General features: G+C 35.6%; 1 protein-coding gene across 12 annotated transcripts in view; it reads left to right on the top strand.

Annotated features, from left to right (window-relative positions):
* Positions 1 to 27543, top strand: part of KIZ (kizuna centrosomal protein) — a 247314-nt gene that overhangs the window by 158190 nt on the left and 61581 nt on the right. For 8 of the 12 annotated variants that reach the window (XM_072634588.1, XM_072634584.1, XM_072634585.1 and 5 more), the window contains 3 exons: positions 9336 to 9470; positions 13255 to 13419; positions 25844 to 25991. In XM_072634588.1, coding sequence (XP_072490689.1) covers positions 9336 to 9470; positions 13255 to 13419; positions 25844 to 25991 — 448 coding nt within the window. The remainder of the gene's footprint in view (positions 1 to 9335; positions 9471 to 13254; positions 13420 to 25843; positions 25992 to 27543) is intronic. The other 4 variants (XM_072634586.1, XM_072634590.1, XM_072634594.1 and 1 more) reach the window with 2 other exon arrangements.

Raw genomic sequence — 27543 nt, forward strand, 5'->3', positions numbered from 1 at the left:
TGCCAGGCACTGTACTAAGCTCTAGGAATATAAAAAAGAAATGAAGTCCTTACATTCAAGGATCTTCTGTTAAAAGAGACAATATGCACATGTATAAGTATATACAAAAATATATCCAAAATAAATACATTGTAATAGCCAGTGTAAGGAAGGCAGTAAAATGTAAGCAGAGTAGAAAGAAAGATAGGAGGAGTCAGGTTGTAAAGATCTTAAAATACGAAACACAGGACTTTATATCCTGGAGGTAATAGGGAGTTACTGGAGTTTACTGAGGGAGAGGAGAAATGGTATGAATAGATGTGTGCTTTCAGAAAAACACCTGTGCCATTTTTGCCCTATAATATCCCTCTCCCATGCCAACTTCCTCCTCCCAGTGTTGAGTTCCTCCTGAATCCTGAGGGGCACAGGCTGGCCAACCTTCATTCTGCTCAATTCTTCAGCTACCCTCTTAACTCAGTACCTGGGGCCTCTGTATCTTGGAACATACCTAGGCCATGTTGTCTCCCTTCTCCAATTGTTGAGGTCCTCTCAGGGACTCCATTTAGGGGACAGGCTTAGACTGACCAACTTTCATTGTCCTCTTTTGTCTCTGCTTCTGACTTTTGGACTTTGATACCATGTCCCCATTTGTGTACCTTTGTTCCACAATCCCACTTTTCCCTCTGCTTTTCAGCTCCTTTTCTATGTTGTCTTCCCCCATCAGAATGTAAGCTTCTTGAGGTCAAGCACTGTTTTTCTTTTGCTTGTATTTGTATCCCCAGTACTTCACACAGTGCCTGGTACATGATAAATGCTTAATAAATACTTCTTGCCTTGCCAGGGCAGCCAAGCAGAGGATGTATTAGAGTATAGAGACTTGAGGCAGAGAGGCCAATTAGAAGGTTATTGCAGTAGTCCAGGCTGTGAAGGACTGTCTTGACTATACAATGGTGGTAGCTTAGTGAGTGGAGAAAAAGAGAAATGTGAAGATCAAAATGATTAGATATAACAACAGATTGGATATGTGGGTGAATTCACATGAAGAGTTGACAGTGACACCATAGTTATAAGCCTAGGTGACTGACAGATGGTAGTATCCTCAATAGTAAAGAGGGAGGTTTTGAAGTAGGGTAGGTTTTTTAGGGGAAAAATAATGAGTTCTGTTTTTGAAGATGCTGAGTTTTAGATGTCTATAGGACATCTAGTTCAAAATATCCTCAAAAAATGTGAAAATAGGTTCAATACGAATGTATATGTAGAGCCTATATCAAATTACATGCTGTTTTGGGGTGGGGGAAGAGGAGAGATGGGGAGAAAATTTGGAACTCAAAAGTCTTATGGAAGTAAACATTGAAAATTAAAATTAAAAACAACAACAAAATATCCAAAAAAATCATTGATGAGCTCAGAGAAGGGAATAGGAGATAGATAGATAGAGAGATAGATAGATAGATAGATAGATAGATAGATAGATAGATAGATAGATAGATAGATAGATAGATAGATATAGATATATACATACATATATACACATATATGTGTGTATGTATATCCAAAAATTATCTGCATAAAGATTTTGACTGAAATGATGAGAGCCAATGATTTCACCAAGTGAGACAATATGAGGCAAAAGAGAAGAAGGCCCTGGATGGAGGTACTAGGAGAAACATGAGAGACTTGGAAAGGAAACCAGCAGTTCCAGATGTTTCATAAAGAGATCAGGATTGAGAAAAAATCCATTAAATTTGTCAAGTAACCATTGATAACTTTGGAAAGAACAGTTGCAGTTGAGTGATGGGTTCTGAAGCCCAACTACAGAAGGTTGGGAGGAGAGTGTGAAGAGAAGTAGAGGAACATTCATTGCTGACTGCTTTCTCAGGGAGTATATCCACAAAAGAGATGGGAGTGACATGGATGTTCTAGAATAAGCTTGAACAGGCTCTCATGAACTGATTGTTAAACCTTCAGTGCATGTACTTTTTCAAGTACTGAAATAAATCAAAGCCATGAGTTGAGGAATAAATCATCTTTAATTGAGCTAACAAGGTAGCAAACCTGCCACCCTAGGGGAATGTCCCATGAATGCAGAGCACAATGGATTTCCCATTTAGGGGGAGAAGAGAAGAAGGTAGTATGAGGTGATAAGGCCTGGTCATGAGATTCTGTCCTCAGTAATCCAAGTTAGGAAAACCACTTTGTTCTGGTTGTTTTGCCCTCTATGCCATGAATCCCAGTGGAAGGGGACAAGGGCATTAGTCTTAGATCTAGCTTGATCTGGGTTTCCCTTTTTTTGGCATTTAATGATCTTCATGATCTGATTCCAGCCTATTTTTGCTGACTACTTTCTCTAGTCAAGCTGCCTACATCTTGTTTCCTATACATATGTCCCCCTCCTGCCTCTGGGCCTTTGCACACACTGTCCCTCATCTCTGAAATGCTCTGATTGGTTCAATCTGACTTGCAACCTTTGACTACCTTGAAGACTCAATTCAAGTGCTACTTCTTACTTGAGACCTTTTCTGATCTCATATATTAGTTCTGTCCTCTGCCAAAATTGCTTTGTTTTTATTCTGTATCTCACTCCTTCTCCAATCTATCCTCCACAGAGTTGCCAAAGGGATATTCCTAAAGTACATATCTAACGATATCAGAATTAGACTCAATAAACTTCATTTGTTCCCTGTTGCCTTTAAGATAAAGTACAGATCCTTTGTTTGACATTTGAAGCCTGCAGAATCTGGTCCTATTCTATTTTTCTGGGTTGTTTTCACATTATTAACCTTTACACATGGTGCACTCTAGCCAAGTTGCAAATCATTGTTATTCCTTAAACATGAGATTCCATTTTCTGACTCTGGGCTTTTTCTAAGGCTGTCTATCCCCTCTTCCTGGAATCTACTTTCTCCTCTCCTTTGCATCTTGGAACCTGTGGCTCATTTAAAGGTTCAGTTCACATTCTACCCCTTTCAGCTCATTTTCCCAGTTGTTAGTGTGACCTTATCCAATCACTATAAATATATTTTCTATCTCTCCTGTATTTACTCACCTGTATCCTCCTCGTAAAGTATACATTTGTGTTTGTTTCTCCCATGCCTACCAGAGTTGATATATAGTTGGCACTTAATAAGTACTTGATTGAAATAAATATATGCATATGGGGGCTTCTAGGCGGCCCAAAGTAGAGAGCTCTAGACCTGGAAGTCAGAAAGACCTGAGTTCAACATATTTTCTAGAAAATGTACTCAATTTTGTTTTATGTGTTTCAATTTCCTCATTAACCATGGAATTTCTTTGTATATGAAGTTTGACTAACAAATTCCTGAAAGAGCTATGAGTGAAAGAGTTCAAATCACCAAGCATTTATTAAGTATCACGCTCCCCAAACCTGAGTAAAATGGACTTTGATAAGTGGTGTAGAAACAAAGACAAAACGTCTCCCATTTTTCCTGCATATATCTTAATTGTGCATAATTGTTTGCATGTTGTCTTCTGCATTAAACTGTGACTTGCTCAAGAGCAAGGCAGGTCTTTTGCCTTTCTTTGTAGTCCTGTCACTTAGCGCAGTGCTTGACATTGACTGACCAAAAAAAAAAAGTCTCTATTCTCAAGAAACTTACAGCCTCAGGGGTCTACCACAACATGAAAATAGTCAAATACAAGATAATTTAGGAGAAAAGAAAGAAAGCACTGAAACTGGGTGGATTGGGAAAGGCTTCTGAAGAACGTAACATTGAGCAGTGACTTCCAGGAATCTGTGGATTCTAAGAGGTGAAGACAGATACTACCTTTTAAATTGAGGGGATAGATTATGGAAAGGCAGGGAGATGGGAAATAGGATGCTGAGTCTGGGCAACAGCTAGTAGGCTAGTTTGATTGTAAGCATGGGGAATAATATGAAATAAGTTTGGAAAAATAGGTGGGTACCAGATGTTATACCCACAGATACTGACTTCACTTTATGTTTTATCTTTGAGGCAGTAGAGAGCTACTGAAGTTTTTTGAACAAGGGAATCACATGGTCAGACCTGTGATATAGACATATTTATTTGACAGTTGTGTGAAGGATGGATTGGAGAGGACTGGAAGGAGGCAGATCAATTTAAGGTCTATAGAAATAGTGCAGACAAGATGCGGAGGACTTGAACTAGATTAGTGACAAGGGAAAAAAGGGAAGAATGTGAGGTATATTGTGGATATAAAATAAATAAAACTTGGCAACTGATTTGATATTGTGGGAAAGGGAAGAGTCGAGGATAAAAAATGAAGTTTAGAACGTGAATGATTGTGATAAAGGTAGTACCCTCATTAGAAGTAGGGAATTAGAGGAGGTTGGGCAATGATCATACGAGGAAGATGAAATCTCCTAGGAGCATATGGAATTTGAGGTGCCTGCATCTAGGTGGGGATATCCTTGTGGTTGGTAATTTGAAAGTGGTATTCTGTTGATTGAGAAGATAGATAAATAATATGTGTTATATTTTAGAGGAGGAGATAAATATATAATATGTATTAGGGAAGGAGATATATAATATATATAACTCCTCTAAAACATATCACATGTATTATAATTACATAAGTATATTGAGGAGGAGATAGATACGTATTATTTCCTCCCCTAATACAAAAACATAGCACGTATATATAATACATACACACTGTGTATATATTATACATTCTATGTATAATTTCTTTTAGGTATATATGTATGTCTGTATATATATATACATATATATGTCACTCGTAATGATATAATCATTGATAAAAAAGCACATGACGAAAGGTCATAAAGTTATGAAGAAAAATAGTTGATTAGAAAGGGAAATTAAAAATAAAGTTTCTAGGATAGATATCCTAAGTTAGAAGTGCTCTTGTCATTGGTACCCAAGCCTTCCCCTTCCACAGACGTTTCCCTTCTAGGATAGAATCTCCCTTCTAATTCATCTTCCCCAAGGTAATTGCTGTTTAGGTACCTCTTACCAGATTTTGTCCCCAGAAATGATCTGATGAATATAATTTCACAATGAAATACAAATAAGTAACGAGGTTTAATATTTCTTCTTCCCCATCAGTATTGATATTTTGTTAGGTGGCAAAAGAATAAAACTCAAATTGTGAACTTTGTTTTTTCTTTTCAAAAGTAAAAGAATTTGAAAGTAACGTTAAAACATACAGGAGAATGTCCACTTCTTTGGTCCTCAGTTTCCTCAACTGTAAAAAAAAGGGAATTTGACTAGAAGGTCTCTGAGTTTCCTTCCAGCTCTAGATCTGTAATATGATGATTCTGTTCCTAGGGGTACAATGTTTTGTTTTGTTTTTTTGATATAGACCATTAAACTTATCTTCATGATTTGCATCTATGCAAAAATGATTGGGGACTTCAAATTGTAGCATAATTGCCATTGGAGCCTTTGTTTCCATTGTACCTAGGGCTATTTTATATAAACTGGGAAAGTTGCCTGTTTTAGTAATAATTATTCAGTATAAAATTACTTCCATAGATACTTCAAGAATAAAAATTTTCCCCCTGAATAGTAGAGCATATCTCAAAATTGGACTACAAGAATTTATTATTTTAAGATGTAGGTGAGGTTAGAGATTGTACATAAAAGATATACATCACCAGTACCAAAACTTTACCATCAGATTTCTGTGCATTTTCAACTCTAACATTTCAGAGCTCCTTATTTCATTCTTAAGAGTTTAGAATGTTGAATTAATTGGATCAGAGAAAGACATCCTAGAAAATTCAGTCCGGAGTAAAGGAAAAATTGTAATAAAAATTGTATTGATGTAAGGTTTGGGAAATTTTATATATTATAAAAGTAGTGTGTTAAAAGTTGGACTTAAGCCTAAATATAAAAATCCTTTAGCTTAACCAAAATTTTTTTGACTGCTTTTGAAAATAGGGTTTGCTAATTTTGATTTGGGTACTTATAAACAAATTTCTAAACTATTGAAAAGATAATTGTACCTTATACACTCTAAAATGCCCATTATATGTTCTTTAAGTTTTCACTTCCTACTCTCCTAACAAGAATGTCACTTATGACTTTTATGATAGGAACATCTCCATTTTGTATACTATGCTATAATCAATTTCTTTTACAAAAGAATGTAATATTCTAATAAATAACTTCAATTCACTCTTGGTTTAAACCAATTGTTATGTTAGTGGCAGAGGAATCTTTTATTGCCAATGCCTTTCCTTACTCCTTCTTGACTAGGGGATTAATTTCATCCAGCCCTTCTTGATTTAAGGATTAACTTCAAGATAGCCTTATATGATTTGAGTAGTTCTAGTCCATGGTATCTTATTGATTGCATTCTTGCCTGTTATTCTCTGAGAGCTAATCCTAGTCTATAAATTCTCTTCTTTCAAATCTTTCCTTAAAACGTTAAGCTACCTTTCCATTATTTGTGAAATTGTTACTTTTTTGGTACAGTTTTTAGGAAAAACAGGAAAAAAAAACCCTGTTTTTATGAGAGTTGTTTTTATCTGACACATTTTTTGGTCTAAATAAAAATTTTGTTTTTTCTGCAGAGCAAAAGTATATTATTAGATCTGTTACTATGCTCAGATATCTTATTACCTTTAAATTTCCTACCCTTTTTTCAGACTTTGATAACAGTTATGTTCAGTGAATATCTCAGAACATCTAGAGCAGAGGTATCAAATTTGGCCTGCATTTTATGGGTCCCCAGATCTCTCAAGCATGACTTAAACCAGATTAGAATGTAATTTGGGAGTGTTTAACAAAATAAATAAAAAATACAGTGCAACACACTTAGTATTAATATGTGGTTTTCTAGGTGAATATGCAAGCTTTGGAGAACAGTTTCTGAACTCTTGTGATAAAAATTATAAAATTTAAACACACTAAATTAAGAAATGAGTTGTGTTCCCAAAGTTTGTTTGTAAGTCATTTGGAGTTCAGAACTCATTTTCACAAGAATACAGGAATTATTGAAGGAAATAAGATTTTGTAGGTCAGGGAAACTCTTTGGCCTGCACTTTCATTCACCAACACAGTTCTCCTAATTCCTAAATTTAGCAGATAATTCCTGGGAAGTTGCCTTAAGCACTGAGAAGATAAGTGAATTGCCCAGGGTCACCCTGCTATGTATGTGTCAGTCAGGATTTTTCTCCACCTTAGAAATTGGCAATGGGGACTTTCCCTATCCTCCCACTCTGGACAAATTATGGAGAAACTGAGGTTATCTCTTTACATATACCTGAAAGAAAGTGTTTAACATATTTGTGTGAAAGTAATTCTCAAAGTCAGGAAATCCCTAGATATTTTTAACTGCACAACCATGGAGCTTTGGGGTTGATTTGATAGGATATCTAGAAAGGAATACTCCTCCCTCTTTTCCTTTCCCTTCCATCTCTTTGTCTTAGCACTAATTAGTTAAATATAGCAGTATTAGATTAACATATCTGTGCTGTTAACAACCAACTCTGCACCCCCCTCACCCCCGCCCGCCCAAAAAGTATACATAGCACACTTTTAGATTTCATCTCCTATTAGCATTTTCTTAAGTCTGAGCAGTCAACAAAACAATAAATCAAGCCCTGGTTTGTAGCACTTGCCAATTTTCAAGATGTAAATGCTTACACTGAAAAATTAATGATTAACTTCGTCAAGTAGACTCTAACACACACCTGCTCACTATAAATAAGACATGATCCCTGCCCTCAAAGACCATACAGTCAAGTATGAGAGAAGATGTGTGCAGATATGTGTTGTTGACCTGAAAACTTGTTGAAGAAAGGCAACATGGCTAAATGCATACATTTTATGATTTAATTAATTAATTGATCAATTCCCCATAAAGAAAACAGTTACATAATGCATTATGGAGCCAGAAATGTTCTGGCTCCCCAGTGCAGAAATCTTCTGGCTTATATACATTTTGCCATGAGGAGGAAACTCTCTTAACTAAGCAAATCATAAATTCATTAAGACAAGACAATTAATAAAGCAATGTCAATCAAATGTTGGGATTCCAAGCTGGGTAAACATATGTCTCGGTGACAAGGAAGGAAATCCCACCACTAGTGAGTGGCAGGCTTCCTGCCCTAAACAGATAACTGACACAGGAAGGGGCAAACAATGTTCAATAGAAACCCAGGATGCCTATTTTTTCCTTACCATTAATATGCCATAACATAGTATGTGTCTATAGATAATAAGATACAAAGGAAAGACCCATTATTCAAGATATGTCATAGGTTAAAGGTCTCCAAGGAATGCAGAGTCAGCTTTGGCTGGCTTTTCTGACATAGGAAGAAACTCTCTGAGTTTACTTCAGAGAGAACAAAGAGATTATTCCAAAATTTTATATTAAACATTATCAGTGTGCATACAGATATATGTATGTATAAATATGTATGTATGTGTGTATACATGTGCTTGTGTGTGCATTTATCTGTCTGTATCCAGTGGGGTTGATTATAATAAGTACAGATAGAGTATAGTATTGATAAAGTATAGTATTTCTCTGAGAAATCACTCCTGGTAGGGGAAAAGGAAAGGCTTCGTTGAAGAGGAGGGGAAGGTGACATTTGAGTTGAAGGTTGTTTGTTGCTGCTTAATTGAGGCCTGCATATATACAGATTTATGCTGCCTTTACTTTCTTTTCTTTTCTCGATTATTTCTTCCCAAATAAGTTTTATCCTTCTCAGTCTTGAATATGAATAGCTATAGTTATTTATCATCCTTTTTAATCTAATTAATCAAAAGATTTTGAAGAAACAATTCTTTTTCTAATAACATAAAAAATGTATTTTAACCTTGCACTTATTTGTAGTTGTTAAATATTACTTCATTTTATTGGGCTATTCCCTAAAGAAAACAAAATCTAAAACCAACATTATTCTAATCCTTGTTACCACTGAAACATAATTCAAAGTATCCAAAAGATATAATACTTGTGGAAGTGTGAGATTGTTATATAGTTAGAATAAAGGGAAGAATTGTTTCCACATTGAACTGATACAGTATTGTTTTTATCGGAAGTAATTCTCAGTGTTGCTAAATATAGGAACAAATATCTACATCATAATTCTTTTCCCCTTTAAAAAAATGCTATTTGTATAACCTCATTCTCTTTGTACTTTATGCTGTCATAAGAATCTGCTCTGTTTGACCCTAAATTGGAGTTTAAACAAGTGAATGCTTATGTATTTGTTTGAAATTCAAATGAATTTTGAATGAAATGAAATTCCATTAAATGAAAATTGAAAGATGAATCTTAAATTTTTCCTGAAGATAGAAGTTGTTTAATAATATGCTTAATCTTGGTTAGATAAAATTAAATACTATTACTTTAAAATTTTTATTATTTTTCTGCAGAAATTATTTGACATTCAAAGGATTCTCCTACCTGTTACAGTTCATAGAAAGCAAGTTAGCCCAAGAAAGCCTACAGTCTGTGGAACTCTATCAAAAAGCGATCATAGATCAAGAAAGATTTAACTTGCTAATAAGGTTTGTGCCACTTAATTTTTAGTAGAAATGGATAGGAATAAGGTTACTTGACCTATGATTTCATTGGTATATAGAACTTCCAGATGAGGAAACTCTTTCAACCAGTGTAGGCTTTCATCTTCTCTGCAAATTACAGTCTTAGAGAGTTTCCTAGAGAGATACTTTCAGAGGTTAAGTGACATATTCAGAGTCACATAGCCAGCATATAGCAGAGGCAGGTTTTAAACTCAGGGCTTCCTTACTCTGAGGTAGTAGCCATATAAAGAGAAGGGGCTGGATTTGAGTGACCTAAGCAGAAATAGGGAAGTTTGAAGGAAAATAAAATGTAGAGAAGGTAAAGAGTCCCACTCTGAATATATTGAGTATGAGAGACTAATGGATGAGAGACTAAAGAGGAGGTAGAGGGGGATGGGATTCAGGGCACAAGTATATGGGTTAAAATTGATAACAAAGACCACTTTTTTGTTAGAGACTGGAACAAAAGAGACAGTTGTGTATTTTGTGGAATAGGAGAGAAATGGGGAACTTGTGATGAATAATGTCTCTTCTTAAGAGGCAGGGTGGTATCATTCACTAGCCGAAGAACCTAGGTTCAGATCTGAACTCTACCTCTTATGTTTTGTGAACTTGGGAAATTTCCATAAGCTCTGTAGATCTGAGTTTTCTCACCTGTTAATGAGGAGGTTGGATTGATGATATCATAAATAGATGTGTATATGTATACATATATGTCAATACACATACAACACGTGTAAACTTAAGCACATGTTTAAACTTCGGAATCATGTTTGGCTCTCCCTTCTTTCTCATCCACTTCCGTATAATCAGTTACCAAGTCCTTTTGATTTTACCTTGGCAATATCTCTTATGTATGTCCCCTTGTTTCCTGTCATGTTGCCATCCACTTTGTTCAAGACCTCATTACATATCACCTGGACTATTTTAATAATATCTTGTATAATCTTTCTACCTCTAGTTTGTCCTCTTTTCCAACTATCCTTCATAAAGCTGCCAAAATATCTTTTTTATGAAATAATCTTCCTTGTCAATCTCCTACTCAAAAAACTTCAATGGTTCTTCATTGCCTCTGTGAACAAATCCTATTTGTTTGACATTTATGACCTTTCATAATATCTCCAACTTTCCTTTCTAGCCCTACTTCACATTCTACCACATTCTGCATTCCATCCAACCTGCACTAGATATTTTCCCAAACTTGTTCTGATTTCTCTTGTCTCTGTAATTTGTATAATCAATCTCTGATGACTGGAATAGATTCCTTCTTCATCTTTGCTTGTTGGAATCCTAGTTCTGGTGCCATCTCCTCCAGGACATCTTCCCTTATTACATGAGGTGAAAGGCATCTCTCCTATTACACTTATCTAGACCTCTCCTTTATTCCCAGCAGCCTCTATTTCATATTATAACTTATTTGTGTTCATGTTGTAGCTTTCCTCATGGAAAAGTCTCTAGATTTTGCATTCAGTAACTCTGTACATGTCCCAGCTCTGCTTTATACTACTTGAGGGACCTTAGACACCATTTTCCTCATTTGTGAAATGTGGAAGTTGGACTCGATACTCATTGCAAAACTCTAGAGATCTACTCCAAATTCTGTGATCCTTTAGAGCAGGAATTGTGTTATTTTTCATCTTTATATCCCCAACAGCTAGTCAGATGCCTTGTACATAGTAGGCACTTAGTGCTTATTAAAATGGTTAAATTGCATTTGCATGGCTAAATAGTATTATTGTGCAAGATTGAAATCTAGCATAATGAAAAGAATTGTCACAAATTCTTAGCACAAAGTTAATCACCTTTTACACAAGAGAGATTTCTAGATTTTTCTCTCTGACAGTTTAGGCACAGTATTAACAAGAACCATTTGTAGCATCATTGTATAAATGTATCTGAATTATATTATTTTATAATCTAGGCCTGAATCCTGTGTAGTCATTGAATACATATTTAACGTTTGCAGTGTTGTATAGTGGACTGAGAGCTAGCAAACTGACTTTAGATACTGGTTTTGTTACCCTGGGCAAGTAATATCTCAGTGTTCTAAACAACTTTCTGAGGCTGCAAATTGCAGAAGCTCCATGTATGAATAAACTCACAGGCCTAATTCCTGTCCCTCTCTCTATGTTTCTATTATACATTTAGCAACTGTCAGGTACTGTGGGAGCACTAGTTCTTGCTTTTAAGTAGCTTATAGTCTAGGTGAAGAGGTGAAATGTAGTATGATGTAATTAGAGAAAGCTTACATGGTAGTATGCAGTTAATTACTAGATTATGTCACATAGTATATGAAAATGCTTTAGGAATTCTGAGAAATTAATGATCATTGTGGATTGCTATATGCAGGAAAGTTACAAACACTGGAGAAATTGTATACAAATCAGAATATGAAATATATAATATATATATATACACAAAATTCCATCTTAAATATGAAGACCAATAAATTTCACTTTTCATTTTCCATCCCTTCCAATTAAAGAAAGCATTATTATAATGGAATTTTAGTATATTGTAAGCTTCTTGAGGTCATAAGTCATGTCTTATTTTTCTTTGTATCCCTCATACCCTTGTATGGTGCTTTGCATAGACAAAGCAGTCATTTATTCACAAACACTTATTAAGCACTTGGAGTATACATGAGATAATATTAAGAACTTGCAATACAGAGGCAAAAGCAAAAGACTCCACTCTCAGGGAGTTTATAATCTAACGAAAGGAAGTAGAGAGAATTCTTCTATACGTATATATAAATGTAAAGTATGTACAAAATAAGACAAAATCATTTCAAGAGACATGGTTAATAATTGGAGAGATCAGGAGAGGCTTTTATGTAGGAGATATGACCAATATCTTAAAGAAAGGTAGTGATTCCAAAAGTCACAGGTGAGGAGGGAATGCGTTCCAGATATGGGAGAACACTTGTGCAAAGACATGGAGGCAAGAAACATATTGTATATGGGAAACAGCTAGAAGACCAATTTGTCTGAAATAAACTGTACCTTAAGTAATATGAAATAAAATTAGAAAAGTAGGTGAGAACTAAATTAAGAAATGAAGAGGAAGAAATTAAATGCCAATGTCAATAAATATTTGTTGAATAAATAGAAGTGATCATTTTTTTCCATTTGGAAAATACATATGCCTCATCTAATCATTTTTATTCCCTAAATCCATTAGCAATAGCAATGACAAGTTTTTAAATTCCTTATGAGTTATAGATATAATGCTTTGATGATAAAAAAAAATCTCTTGCCTTTTCTTTAGTTCATAGATTTAGAGCTAGAACAGACTTTAGAGACTGTCTAGTCCAGTATCCTAATTTTATATGTGAGGAAACCATGGCCCATAGAGGTTAAGTGAGCTGCCCAAGGTCACACAGGTAATATACAGAATCAGCAGGATTCCAAAAACAAGGCTTCTCTGTGTCCAGTACCCTTCTTTACTGTACCACCCTGCTACTTTTTATACCAAAACTTTCATGTAATTCATTATTGTATGTACACAGAATGAGATCACCCAGATAAGGAATAGTTTTAAGTATCAAGGAGTTAAAAGTGGGTTTGATTACCATGTTTTTTAAAGCAAATTTCCAACATTGCTCTGTTTTACATCTTTGTCAAGAGACATTGTAGTTACTGCATTTTTATGTCTAGATTATATTACAGATATATTTCAATAAACCATGAAGAACTATCATAGATTCTATAAGCTGTTGGTCTGTGCTTAAATAAACATTTCATGCAGCACCTGTTTTATTTTATAGCCTTTGTAATCAAACTGACATTTTGAAAGAAGAAGACCTTGAAGCATGTGGAGCAGTTGTCCTTCACCAGCTTCAGAGATTGTTACAGCACACATCTGCTAAATGCCTCTTACCTGAGGAAGCTCTTATTGACAGAGGTAGTAGTGTGGATGAAAAGCCAGTCAGGTATTATAGCAATGAAATTAATGCTATTGTGTGGTTGCCATTCTTATTCCATTTGTCAGGATGCAATACAGAGTGACTCAAAATGAAAAGTGTTGCATAAGAGTTATCTAAATCCTAAGCAATTATACCATGTTTTAAGTGATCTGAGCCAAGGGCTTAGATTTTTGTTCACTATGTTGTATATGTCTTTGTGATTGATTATATTCTCCATTATTTGATTTTTCATTTTCCCATAGTTTTGGTTGGCTTATGTAGACTCAGAGTATCATATTTAATGTATATTTCCTAATTTCAGTTAGATTTAAATGACTTATTTCTTGAAGGATAAGTGGATATAATCTGTTTTTGTTGATATGAACTGCTATGTAGATATTACCTACTATTACTATTATTTTAAAATCTGAATTTATGCATGTTAGCAAAGTTGTATATAAAAGTGTTTGTTTTTATTTTTAAAACATTATGTCCACCCCTGGGCAGGGTACTTCATATAACCCATTGTACAATCAATTAACAACCCCAAAGTCCTGGGATTATCTTAGCCTTTAACATTTCTAGACCCTAGGCTCGTTTCTAACCTTCCAGACCTATGTCAAGTTTTATATATCTAAATAACTTACTGCTGTAAAATAAGACTCTTTCTCTAGAGCCCTGAGAACATGTTGTTGGACCAGGACTGAAGCACATCTTTTAAGCATCTTGGGTTTCTTTTCCCCAGAAACTTCTGTGTGTTGTGGACATATGAGTTGACAGTTATTTTGTACATTGAAAAATAGCTTTTGATAACTAAAAATTGTACTGGCTCTAATTTTGTTTAAACCTGGAATTTAGTTTTTTAAATAAGTTCTTATGTCTTTTATTTTTTGCACAATCATAGCGTCCCCAAGAATTGACTTTCCTCCCCTCCCAGAGAGCCATCTCATATAAAAAATAACAATTTTTAAAGACAAGAAAGAATAGAGGAAAAAATCAGAGAGATAGAGGAGTATCTTTTCATATCTCTTCTTTCTAAGCCATGCCTGTTCTTTATAATTTCACATTAATTTTTTTTTACTTTTGTGTTCTTTTCATTTAAGTTGTAGTCATTGTGCATATTGTTTTCTCGACTCTACTTACTTTATCCTGAATCAATTCACGTAGACTTTTCCATACTTCTGTTTTCATCACATTCATTCATCTTTTTTTACAGCACAGTGATTAGTCATTCCCCATTTGATAGTCTTCTACTTCATTTCCAATTTTTGCTGTCACAAAAAGTGCTACTGTAAATATTTTGGAATAATATATGGGGGGACTCTTTTTTCTTCTCGGTGTCTGTCTGATTCCAGCAATGGAATCTCTGGGTCGAGGTGTATGGACCTTTTGGTCGCTTTATTTGCATAAGCCTATAATTAATTTGGTAAAATAAATGGAGAGGCATCTTAACAGAGTGAACAGAGTATTACAGGTGTAGTTAGAAAAACTTTCACTTAATAGTTATGTGAACTGGGCCAAATCACTTCATTCTTCTGGGCCTCAGTTTTCTTATATACAAGTTGTACTAGGTGACCTCTAAGAATTCCTCAATGAGTGTAAATTCGCATTCCTTCTTAGCCTACCAAAAGTTAAGATGAGTGGCTATTCACAAAACTTATTTAAATAACTTGCAAATAATAAAGTGATTTTTTTCTTATTACACAACTCTCAATTGGGTTCTTTCACCTTTAGTCCTTTCTCTAGCCCATTAGCAACTGGTAACACTATTTTATTTAAGTGGAATTTAGTATAAAGTAGGTCTATCTTGGACCTTGTTCAGGGGAATTTGGTTAAGACACTTCTAAAAGGATCTTAATTTAAGATAGGTATTAGAATGTAAGTTCCTGGAAAAGAAATTTTTGTTTTTTGCTTTCTTTGTTCCTCTAGCATTTAGCATAGTGCCTTGCAAAAATGTTTGTTGATTAATTGGTCCCACAACAAGAACTTAAAATTAGATGAAGGCCCAGGTATTTTTTTATTGTAGGCTAAATCTAGATTACTAGTATGCAAAATGTAGGAAATGCTGAAAATATACCAAATTAACTTCTTCATCAGGAGTAGTAACTACTGAACTGAGGATGTCAAAAGCAGTGAGATAAAATGGTCTCCCTTTCACTTTTTTTATCATGTAAAATAAAAATGACAGTCCTAAAATATAGAATGTTTTATAAGGTGATGGAAAGAACCTGGCAAGGGAAATTTTTCTCATCCATGTATGTGTTTTGTGAGATAATTATATGTGTTTCAAGTCTAACCAACCCGCTTGCTACTTTCTCCAAGCTGTTTTATAAAATTGATATACTGTTAGTCATAAACTACAGTTTTGGTATGACATAAAAAGCACATATTCATTTATAATTCTGTTTGCAAACAGATTTGTTATATAATATGATTCATTGCATTATTCTCTGCCAAATTGAGATTGTGGGTGCTAGAATATGATGTATCTATGTATAATGGACTTAAACTTGTTATAGTTTCATAACATTCATAATAGAGCATCTGACTTGTTGATCTACAGTTCTGCATCCAGCTCAACCTTTCATAAGAAACGATCTTTCTTTATTACTAGCAAAGATCTGTAAATTAATATCTGTAGCCTTCAGTAGCTGTCTCTTCCAAAACAGTTTTATAAAGCCAGTTAGAAATACCAAGGGTGATTGTTAATAACAGTACTTTATTGACTTACACTTAATTACTACAGGTTAATACATTTTGGCCATTTGTTAAATAATCACTTAGCTATGTATGTTTTAATAGGCTCTAGTATTTAAATAATTGAACTCTAATTGGATTTTAGTCTTTCCGCCCAAAACAAATTTGTGAAATAATTTTCCTTCTACATCTCCTCCACAAGTTCCCAGGGTTACTATTTCCCCAGATCTTTTCTTTCCACAACTTCCTATTGCCTCTGAAGTGGTACCCCTACCCCAATTCAGTTTTATCTTTTCTGTAATCTTTTACTTTTTTCTTTTAGTGTCATCTTCCTGGCCCAGTGTGTTAATTAATTAACTAATCTGATAGACTCATCCTGAGACACTAATTTGGGGCAGCTAGATGGCACAGTGGATTGAGTGCTGTGCCTGGAATCAGAATGAATTAAAATCTGGCCTCAGATGCTTACTCTCTATATGACCCAGGGTAAGTAACTTGACCCTGTTCACTCACTTTCCTCATCTATAAAATGAGCTGGAGAAGGAATGGCAAACTACTACAATATCTTTGCTAGGAAAACCTCAAATGCTGTCACAAAAGAGTCAGACACAACTAAAATGCCTAAACAACGAGACATTCATTTGGAAATAAAACCCAGCCTTTGTTGTCTAATCTATACATGATTCAGTGGACATTTTAAACTACATAGAAGGTCAATACTGTGATGAGGGAGATATTTGAGACAGGTAGACCTTTCTCTGTCCATCAGTAAATGAAGCAGATCATCACCTATAGCATCTTCATGTTGGGCTGACACTTTCTGGCTCTATTACCAACTCCTTATAAGTCATGTCAGTCAATCATCAAGCATTTATTAAGTGCCTTTTATAATTCCAGCATTTAGCTAAGCACTAGAGATACAAAGAAAGATAAAAGCATGGTCCCTTCCCTCAAGGAACTGACATTCTGTTGGGGTGACAACATGCTAGTACCTTCATTACAAATATATACATTCAAAATGGGATGTAATCAGTGAAGGAAAGCTCTAGGGGGGAGATAAGAAAGCGACAAGGAGAGGCTTCCTGGAGAAGATGGTATTTGAGCTATATCTGGAAGGAAGCCAGGAAGGCTAAAAGGTGGAGGTCAAGAGTGAGTCAGTAAATAAACATTTATTACTTGCCCTCAAGTAGCTTGCATTGTAATGGAGAAAATGAAAATAACTATTCATTCAAGATTGTACAGGGCATATTGGAAGTAGAGCATTACAGAAATGGGAAGGGGCCATTGCAAAGGAAGCATTAAGAGAGAGTGTCGTGTGAGGAACAGCAATGAGGAACAGCAATTAGGCCAGCTTAGGCCAGCGAGTGGAGGAGAGGACTGGAAAAGAAAAAGGAGTCAGGTTGTGAAGGACTTTGAACGTCATAAAACATCTCTACTTTAGTTACCTCATCTATAAACTGGGTTACTTGTTTCTTTTAGAAAAAAATACTTTACTTTAAACTTCAATACAAAAACTTAAATACACAATAAGAAAAGAAAAAGAAACACATTGTAAACTTAAATATTGAAACAAAGACCAAATAAGAAAAGGAAAAAAAGTTGCTATTTGCAAAGCAGAGCATAAAAAAGGATTCAAAATATGCAACAATAAATTTCCATTTCCAAAAGCCTATATAATAAATACTATGCATTGTGTTCAGAGCTGTCCATCTTTTCTTTGCTTCTTTGTAAGTTGTCTTTTATTCTCTGCTGTGCATTTTTTACTTTGTTCTTTTTTCCCCTCTTGATCCTCTTCCCCCTCCCCAAAAGAAGGCTTGAGTGCTGCTTATGTTCATTTCATGGTGATTTTCTGTGTGTGGCAGAAATCTGGAGAGCCTGGAAATTTCTGACCTACTCCACTATCTTCCCAGAAGGCTCATTTAATAATGAATTATTTCTAAGTGAACTGAGATCCTTAGAAAATAAACATTCTGTGATTCTATGTAGTAAAAAGAAACTGTAATTTCTTAGTGTGGGGAACTCCCAGTGTGGGAACTCTACAGATCATTTACTTAATGATCATTGATAAGTGCTATTACTGGGAAAGCGGGGCACATAAAAGTTAAGTGATTTATTCAGGCTCACTCACAACTTATAAGTGAAAGGAGTAGGATTTGAACAAGGTCTTCCCACTCTAGGGTCACCACTCATACACTATGCCATATTTTCTTTTAAGATAACTGGAATTATTATTTTCTTTTTTACTGTTGTTTTTAGTATGAACTGAATCACCAGCAAACACAAATGATACCATACAAGAATAATGAAAAAGAACATTGTATATGAAAGCGTGAACTTCTGTAATGTAGTTTGTTTTAAGAAAGCAAAAATTAAATTTAGTAAGGTAGTAAACCAAATTGCCCTGCTTATTGTGCATCCTTCTGAATTTATTTTTTCCTCTATGTACTTTTAATCTTCTTTGATTTTTTTTGTATCACTTCTTTTAACTCATTTCAACATAATGCTTCATAAAAGGGACCGTCCCTTTATTTCTTCCATTAAGTGTGAAGTAGTCATAGATTTTTAGGCAAAAACTATAATGTTGAATGATAGGTATTATTGCTTAACTTTTAGGTATATACGATTCATTAAAATGTAATGGACGTTGCCTTGAGTATATAATAAGCATTTTGCTCATTAACTTACTGTACCTAGTTTAAAAATTTTTTAAGTATATGTCTTGATAAAGCCTAAATAAGTATAATCACAATTAGCAGTTTTCCCTGAGATAAAAAACTTAAAAAGATTCCCTTTTATTTTATTTTTTGCAGGTGCAACTAATTGTCCCTGTAAATGGCTACTTTTAAGCACAATCATTCAGTTTTGCTCTCAAAGCCCATGTCAAAAAATTGTGCCAACTTTCTTACTTTATTTTCTTATAAAATTCTCACTATTGCAAATTTCATTTTCATTTACAACTTCGATCAGAATATCAGGCTATTGCCAAAAAATTGAAAGAAATTATATAACTATAATCTCTTTGGTAAAAACTCACTTATATAGAATTAATTGTGGACCACTTCAAGCATGTTTTCCTTCTGTTATGTGACAAAACCAAAGAGATATATAACTTACTTGATTGTAGCCTTTGCTTCTTTTCTATGACATTCATTTATTTTATATAATTTTCCAATACAAAGGAAATATCAGTCATCAAAATTCTCCAAATTCTCATTTTATTTACTTAGAATTTTTGTTTCTTTTTATAATGCTGTAGAGCACAGATGCCAAGAGAAGTACAATCAAGTAAAAGATAGACAACTACAATCCCAAATCAGTACTAAAATTATTACTTTAAAAATTATTTTTCTTTAATTCATTTATTTTTTTTAAATTTATTTAACTTTTAACATTCATTTTCACAAAATTTTGGGTTCCACATTTTCTCCCCATTTATCCCCTCCCCCCACCCATAAACACCGAGCATTCTAGTTGCCCCTATCACCAATCTGCCCTTTCTTCTATCATCTCTCCCTTCCCTTGTCCTCATCTTCTCTTTTGTCCTGTAGGCCAGATAACTTTCTGTACCCCATTACCTGTATTTCTTATTTCCTAGTAGCAAGAACAGTACTCAACAGTTGTTCCTAAAACTTTGAGTTCCAACTCCTCTTCATCCCTCCCTCCCCACCCATTCCCTTTGGGAAGGCAAGCAATTCAATATAGGCCATATCTGTGTAGTTTTGCAAATGACTTCCATAATAGTTGTGTTGTGTAAGACTAATTATATTTCCCTCCATCCTGTCCTGCCCCCCCTTGCTTCTATTCTCTCTTTTGATCCTGTCCCTCCCCAAGAGTGTTGACTTCTAATTGCTCCCTCCTCCCACTGCCCTGGCTTCCATCATTGCCCCCACCCTGATTATCCCCTTCTCCCCCACTTTCCTGTATTGCAAGATAGGTTTTCATACCAAAATGAGTGTGCATTTTATTCCTTCCTTTAGTCAAATGTGATGAGAGTAAATTTCATGTTTTTCTCTCACCTCCCCTCTTTTTCCCTCCACTAAAAAGTCTTTTACCTGCCTCTTTTATGAGAGATAATTTGCCCCATTCCATTTTTCCCTTTCTCCTCCCAATATATTTCTCTCACCCCTTAATTTCATTTTTTTAAGATATGATCCCATTCTATTCCATTCACTCTGTGCTTCGTGTGTGTGTGTATGTGTGTAATCCCACCAACTACCCAGATACTGAAAAGTTTCAAGAGTTACAAATATTGTCTTTCCATGTAGGAATGTAAACAGTTCATCTTTAGTAAAGTCCCTTATGACTTCTCTTTGCTGTTTACCTTTTCATGCTTCTCTTCATTCTTGTGTTTGAAAGTCAAATTTTTTTTCAGCTCTGGTCTTTCCATCAAGAATGCTTGAAAGTCCTCAATTTCATTGAAAGCCTATTTTTTTCCCCTGAAGTATTATACTCAGTTTTGCTGGGTAGGTGATTCTTGGTTTTAGTCCTAGTTCCTTTGACTTCTGGAATATCATATTCCACACCCTTCTATCCCTTAATGTAGAAGCTGCTAAATCTTGTGTTATCCTGATTGTATTTCCACAATACTTGAATTGTTTCTTTCTAGCTGCTTGCAATATCTCCTTGACCAGGGAGCTCTGGAATTTGGCCACAATGTTCCTAGGAGTTTCTCTTTTTGGATCTCTTTCAGGTGATGATCGGTGGATTCCTTGAATACTTATTTTGCCCTCTGGTTCTAGAATCTCAGGGCAGTCTTCCTTGACAATTTCATGAAAGATGATGTCTAGGCTCTTTTTTTGATCATGGCTTTCAGGTAGTCCCATAATTTTTAAATTGTCTCTCCTGGATCTATTTTCCAGGTCAGTTGTTTTTCCAACAAGATATTTCATATTATCTTCCATTTTTTCATTCTTTTGGTTTTGTTTTGTCATTTCTTGATTTCTCATAAAGTCATTAGCCTCCATCTGTTCCATTCTAATTTTTAAAGTATTATTTCCTTCAGTGAGCTTTTGAACCTCCTTTTCCATTTGGCTAATTCTTCTTTTTAAAGCATTCTTCTCCTCATTGGCTTTTTGAACCTCTTTTGCCAATGGAGTTAGCCTATTTTTCAAGGTGTTATTTTCTTCAGCATTTTTTTGGGTCTCCTTTAGCAAGGTCTCCTTTACCTGCTTTTCATGCTTTTCTTGCATCTCTCTCATTTCTCTTCCCAGTTTTTCCTCCACCTCTCTAACTTGATTTTCAAAATCCTTTTTGAGCTCTTCCATGGCCTGAGCCCATGGAATATTTATTTTGGATGTTTGGGATACAGAAGCCTTGAATTCTATGTCTTTCCCTGATGGTAAGCATTGTTCTTCCTCCTCTGAAAGGATGGGAGGAGACACCTGTTCACCAAGAAAGTAACCTTCTATGGTCTTATTTTTTTTCCCTTTTCTGGGCATTTTCTCAGCCAGTTACTTGACTTCTGAATTTCCTCTCCACACCCACCATGCCTCCAGATCCTCCCAGCTAGTACTTGGGGTCTGAGATTCAAATGCTGCTTCCTAGCCTCAGGGCTTTCAGCAGGGGCAGGGCTGCTATTCAGTGTGAGATACAGTTCAAGTGCTCAGGTCGGGACAGGGCTACCACACAGGGCTCAGTTCCCTCAGGGGGTTTATGCAGAGACCTTCAGCAATGGATCTGAGCTCCTGCCTGCTTTGGGAGGCCTTGTCCCCTGCTGCCTCCACTGCTGCCTCCTGAGGGGGCCTGAGTTATGGGGACACCCCACTCCCGTCTCGGCCAGCCAAAAAGACTCTCTCACTGACCTTTAGCACCTGTGGGTGGAGGGACCTGTGCTATGGCTGGAGATTCTGTCCCTGAAGCCTGCTGGGATCTGCTCTCCTGGGTGCCGAGTGGCCAAAGCAGGGCTAGGCTCTGCTCCAGGTCCGGTGCAAGAAGGACCTTTGGTGTTGGTTTTTCAGATCTCTCTGGAACAGAAATCTCCTCCACTCCGTTGTTCTGTGGCTTCTGCTGCTCCAGAATTTGTTAGGAGTTCTTCTTTACAGGTATTTGATGGGCTGTGGGTTCCGAGCTAGCATATGTGTATCTTTCTACTCCACCATCTTGGCTCCTAATTCATTTAGTTTTTGCCTAATGACCTTGGGTAAGAAAGTTTGATGGGTTTCTCCAAGAATTAGGACTGGCTATCAGAAATAAAAGTCTAGTTTTGTGTTTCCAGTTATTTTTCATTTAGTATATGACCTTGTACAAGTAACTTAGCATCATTTTTCTTAGTTTTTTCTTTGGTGAGTGAGCAGAGCAATTATAAGTAAAGAAGTCTTGTTTAGGCCAGGCCTTATGACAATAACTGTGCCTTAATGCTGTCACTATTCTCCGAGGTCTGATCTTCACTTTTGTGGGTCTAGAAATTAATTTTTATTAGTTCACCAAGAGAGATGGCCATAATCAATTGCTTTACTTTAATTGAACTCATGAAAAAGTGATTTAGAAATTAAAATACTCATTAATTTTGGTACATTACTACAGAATTGTACATTTTGAGTGTTAACTATTGGTAATTTATAATCTGCAGTACTTCACACAATTGAAATACTCAATCTTAAAAGAGAAAAGCTATTTCAGTTCTTTTTGTAGCATTCAAAAATAAGATGTTTTGCTAATACCTGCCCTCCTCATCACAAAATAGAATACCTAGAACTTTTTAAAAATTACCATTTTATATATTTGTGTTAAATAACTTATTATTTCTGTTTAATTTGGTTTAAATTATTAGCTTACCCCCATCTCCTTATATTCAACCTATCCTAATCATACCAAACCCCTGGCAATGTTTGCTCAGCAGTTAACAAAACTTCTTTCATCTTAAACCTTTTTTTTTCATTCCTTCCATCTTGTGTTCTTCAAAGAGAAATAATACCCTTTTGACAACGTGTTCCCCTGCCTCCTTTTCCATTACTGGCATCTCTTTCTCTAATACTGTCCAACTCATTTATCATGATTGAGGAGTTGGATTACTCCTTGTTTCCTAGTACCACTTTCATACCCTCTCATAACCACCTTATGTAACCTCTTTTGAAGTTCACACTACTCAAATTTATCATCCTATCTAAATCTTGATAGCTTGTAACTATAACCTCCCAGGACATTTTCCTTTCTCATTGAGTTCAATGCATGACTCACAATCTTTCTCTCCTCCCCATCTCCTCTATTACAATAGGAGATTTGTCTGTACATTTTGATACTCCCTCAAATATTATAAAACCCCTCAATCATTTTCTCTTCCACTTGACCTCAGCTACACACATCTTTGATCTTGCCTTTATCCAGTAGTTTTCCAGTTCCAAATTTGTGAACTCCTAAATTACTTTATCTAATCTTTGTTTATTACTTTATTTCATCTTTTCCTATGACTTACCACCCCTCATCCTGTTCTTCATCCTAATTACTATTCCTTCTATCCCTCAGCTCTTTGTAGGCTATTAACCCTGCAATGACTACACTCTCTTCCCTATCTGTCTCAGTCCTTTGGTGAATCCACTCAATTGCACAGCATCCTTTACCCTCAATTCCCTTGCCCCTTTTTCCTGTTGCCTATCACATCTTGCCAAACCTCTGTCCTGGAATACTCCCACCATCCACCTCCATTTTTCTTTTCAGGTCATTGGCCAGGCCAACCACAAATTTATGTTATCTAATTTCAACTATCCCTTTTCTTTAACAAGGCAAATCTTCTCCTCTTCCTGAATTGATTTGCTATAGAGGATGGGAAAGAGAGACCTGAGTTAGGGACTCAGAATGATGCAAGGAAGAGAGATATTTGTAAGAGGCTATTGTAATAATCCAGTTGAGAATGATGAGGACCTGAACTTGGGTGGTTACTATGCAAACAGGGAGAAAGAAATCATAACAAAAGCTAATAATCATAGCTAACATTTAGATAGTGCTTACAATGTGTGAAGCACTATGCTAAGTGCTTTACAATTATTATCTCATTTAATCAGCACAGCAACCCTAGGAGGTAGATGCTATTATTATCCCCATTTTGTGGATGGGACAACTGAAACTAACAGAGGTCAAGTGATTTACCCAAGGTCACACTGATAGTAAGTGTCTGAGGCCAGATTTGAACTCAGATCTTCTTGACTCCAGGCCACCTAGCTGCCAACGTGATAGGAGGGAAGTTATGGAGATAGAACTAAGACATGGCAACTGATTTTTGTATGTGGGTTGAGAGAAAGTGAGAAGTCAAGAGTGATGCCAAGATAATGAGAATCTAGATAACGAAAAGGGTAGAGGGGCCTTGGACATTAATTGAAAAATTTGAAGGAGTAGTGGTTTTGAAAGGAATTTCAGTGTATTAATACTTGTGATACAGACATCATCCATCTGTTGTCGTCTTAGTCTAGCAGATTCAGGCTGTCTTCCCTTTTTATAAAATACAACAAGCATTTATAAACCATAATGTCAAATTAGAATTCTAATTAGTTAAAACATAAGGTAAAAATAAAAACAATATAAAATACATTCTTCTTCCTTAGTCATTGAGTCAAAAACTAAAGGAAGTGACATACAGGCTGTTAGATCTCAAGAAGATATTTGGACACCCTTCCCTGAGCCCATGTTTATCCTTTTGTAGTTAAAAAACTAGGTGTATAAAGCATCAGGGGGAGCTTGTTAAGGGTGAGGGAAGCTGGGCCTAAGTTGCGGGAGAGAGGACAATATGTGGCCTGCAAGCTACAACAACTCCAGGTCCCCTCCTTCCATGGGCACCCACCATAGCTCCAGTGTTATGGGATAAAGGAGGAAGGGAGTTGAATTTTACCAATGCTACCTATACACATAAATGCTGGGGTGCCTGGTAGGCCTGAGGAGCAAGCTCCATTTCAGAAGGGAGGGGGTCAGGAGCTTGTACAGCAGAAGAAAGGGGAATGTGGAGATGTAAGGGTGTGGTTGTATTTGAGACAAGCTCAGGTTTGACTGTTAGAGTAAGGATGAGATGCTACCCATTTTCCCACCCTCCAATTGTTTGATCACATGTCCCTAGGGATTAGTCCATGGAGGAAAAGGATCCCTTAACCTCCACTTTGGAGACCATTATTCCAAAGGGAACATGCTTACAGTTGTGAAATGCTGTATGCAAGAATTTGCAATGGAAAACCAGTCAGAAGGATCAAAGCTATGAACACCTTTCCAGGATGGTTTTTGACACTGAGTTGAGAAGTCAAAATGAATTTTTAAAAGTATCTACTCAAGTATGTGAGAGGATACTAGAGTCAGAGTATATAATGACCAACATGTACAGCTAAAGGTGGCACCTAATTAAATAGAAGTTACATCACTATCTTCTGGTGTTTCTATTAGTTTTGATCTTGCTGTAATTTTTAGCTTTTCAAATATAGTGTTATTAATACTAGTTAAAATTTTTGTGTTTATGCTCTTAAAATAAATATAATGTTCTTATTAAAAGAAATTTGGTAAGAAAATAAACTAATCTCTTTCAGATTATATGGTGATGGAGTTAGTAGCTATAAAGACTATGAGACCATTTCCAAAGCAGCCTATTCTAATTGCAAGCAAGGTAATCTAGTAAGGCACATGTCCCCTTGTAAGCCCAAGATTAAGGTTATATTTTGATTATTATTATTTTAGAAGCTTGCACTTAGTTATGGGGCTCTTTAAAACATTTTAGATTTCATTCTATAAGTGATCATTAATCAGTGTGACAAATTGATAATTTTTCTCTATTTCTGTTTTATAGCTCTGAAGAACTATCTGACTCTGACCTATTAAGAAAGCAGTTATCAAAACATGTTTTTGCCTTAAAAAAACACAATATTCCTCTCAAAGAAGAAGTAGCCAAGATGTTTGAAGACTTGATAGCAGAAAACAGTAACCAGAGCCCCATGGTAATTATTTTATACCATGCCATTATTCAGGGGGGGTAGTATCTAATATCCTTAAGAACTACAAGGTAAAAGAAAAAACCAGAAATCTGCAACAAAGTTTTTCAAAGCTTTTTAGGTTATAGAAGCCTTTGTATTATATTTTATACCTTGGAAGTCCAACTCTTGACATAGCATCAACACAAGTCTTTGTGGTAGAACAGATAGATTGTCTGCTATATCCACCTTTTTATGGGGAGCTGACAGTAGGTATTGTCCTTGTGAAACTCTGGGGATGGTATAGAACACAATTTGAAAACTGCACTTCTCAACAGAATACAGATATCCCTTTGTGCTCTGTAGCTGTTGGTTACTGGCTTAGAGAATACAACAAAACTCAAGATGATTACCAAAGATATTAAAGATTTATAAGACCCAAGTTTTGGATTTTTCTATCTTTAGCACTTACCAAAAATTGGAGTCAGGTAAGTGGCTCAGTGGATAGAGTGCTGAGTCTGGAGTCAGGAAGACCTGAGTTCAAATCCAGCTTCAGAAACTTAGTAGCTATGTGACCCTGGGCAAGTCATTTAACTTTTTTTTGCCTTAGTCCACTGGAGAAGGAAATGGCAAACCACTCCAGGAATTTTGCCAAGAAAACCCCATGGACAGTAAGGTCTACAGGGTCACAAAAAGTTGGATATGACTGAACAGTAGCAACAACAAAATGAAAAGTCTATCCATAGAAGTAGACCACATTTTTAGGATGTTTCTCCTATTAACAGATTTTGACTTCTGGCATTGATTGATTTTAAAATTAATTTGTTTTGAAATTTCCAAAATAATTTTCTAACTTATTTTTGCACATGATTTTACTCATATCCAGAACTAGTCATTAGTATTAATGAATCAGAAATTAAACGTGAAAATGAGTATTATCTCCTTCAGTCCCATCATTTTAGGAAGTTATTCACATTTTCAACAAAGCAGCCATTGGTCAGAATGTACCTCTTTTGGGATCAGCTTTCAGAGACTGACCATTTCTGACTGTTCTCATTAAGGACTTTTTGTTGGGGGTAGATTTGATTGTTGAAAAATCCAGAATCATCTTAAGCCAAGTCTGCTAAACAGTATTGGGCAGTGCCATTTTGCATTGAAAATTATATGTGACTACAAAGTAGTACCTAAAGTTGATTACCTTATCTAGATCATAAACTGATTTTTTAATACAGTTCTAAGGAAACAGTTCCACAAATATTTTGAATGATAATTGTATCATTAGAATGACAGTATAGTTTTCCAAAGTGACTATTGTGAAGGATAGCAACTCATATTTAACTGTAAATTTCAGTGTTTTTACTTTTAAGAATACAGTATCATTATTTTGTTCTCTACTAAACCCCTCATCATGATGTGGAGGTGACTTTCACTGAAGTATGCCACTTGAATTGTTAGCTTCAGGTAGATTCTAGGGCTCCAGTAACAGTGAGCTTGAAAAGGTTTGTCACCAGAGGATTGACCACCTAATGATGAATTTTTTCTGGCTGCTTCCCTACTACCTACAAACATGCCTATGTCT

Source organism: Notamacropus eugenii, chromosome 1, assembly GCF_028372415.1.
Source record: "Notamacropus eugenii isolate mMacEug1 chromosome 1, mMacEug1.pri_v2, whole genome shotgun sequence".
Classification (NCBI taxonomy): Eukaryota; Metazoa; Chordata; class Mammalia; order Diprotodontia; family Macropodidae; genus Notamacropus; species Notamacropus eugenii.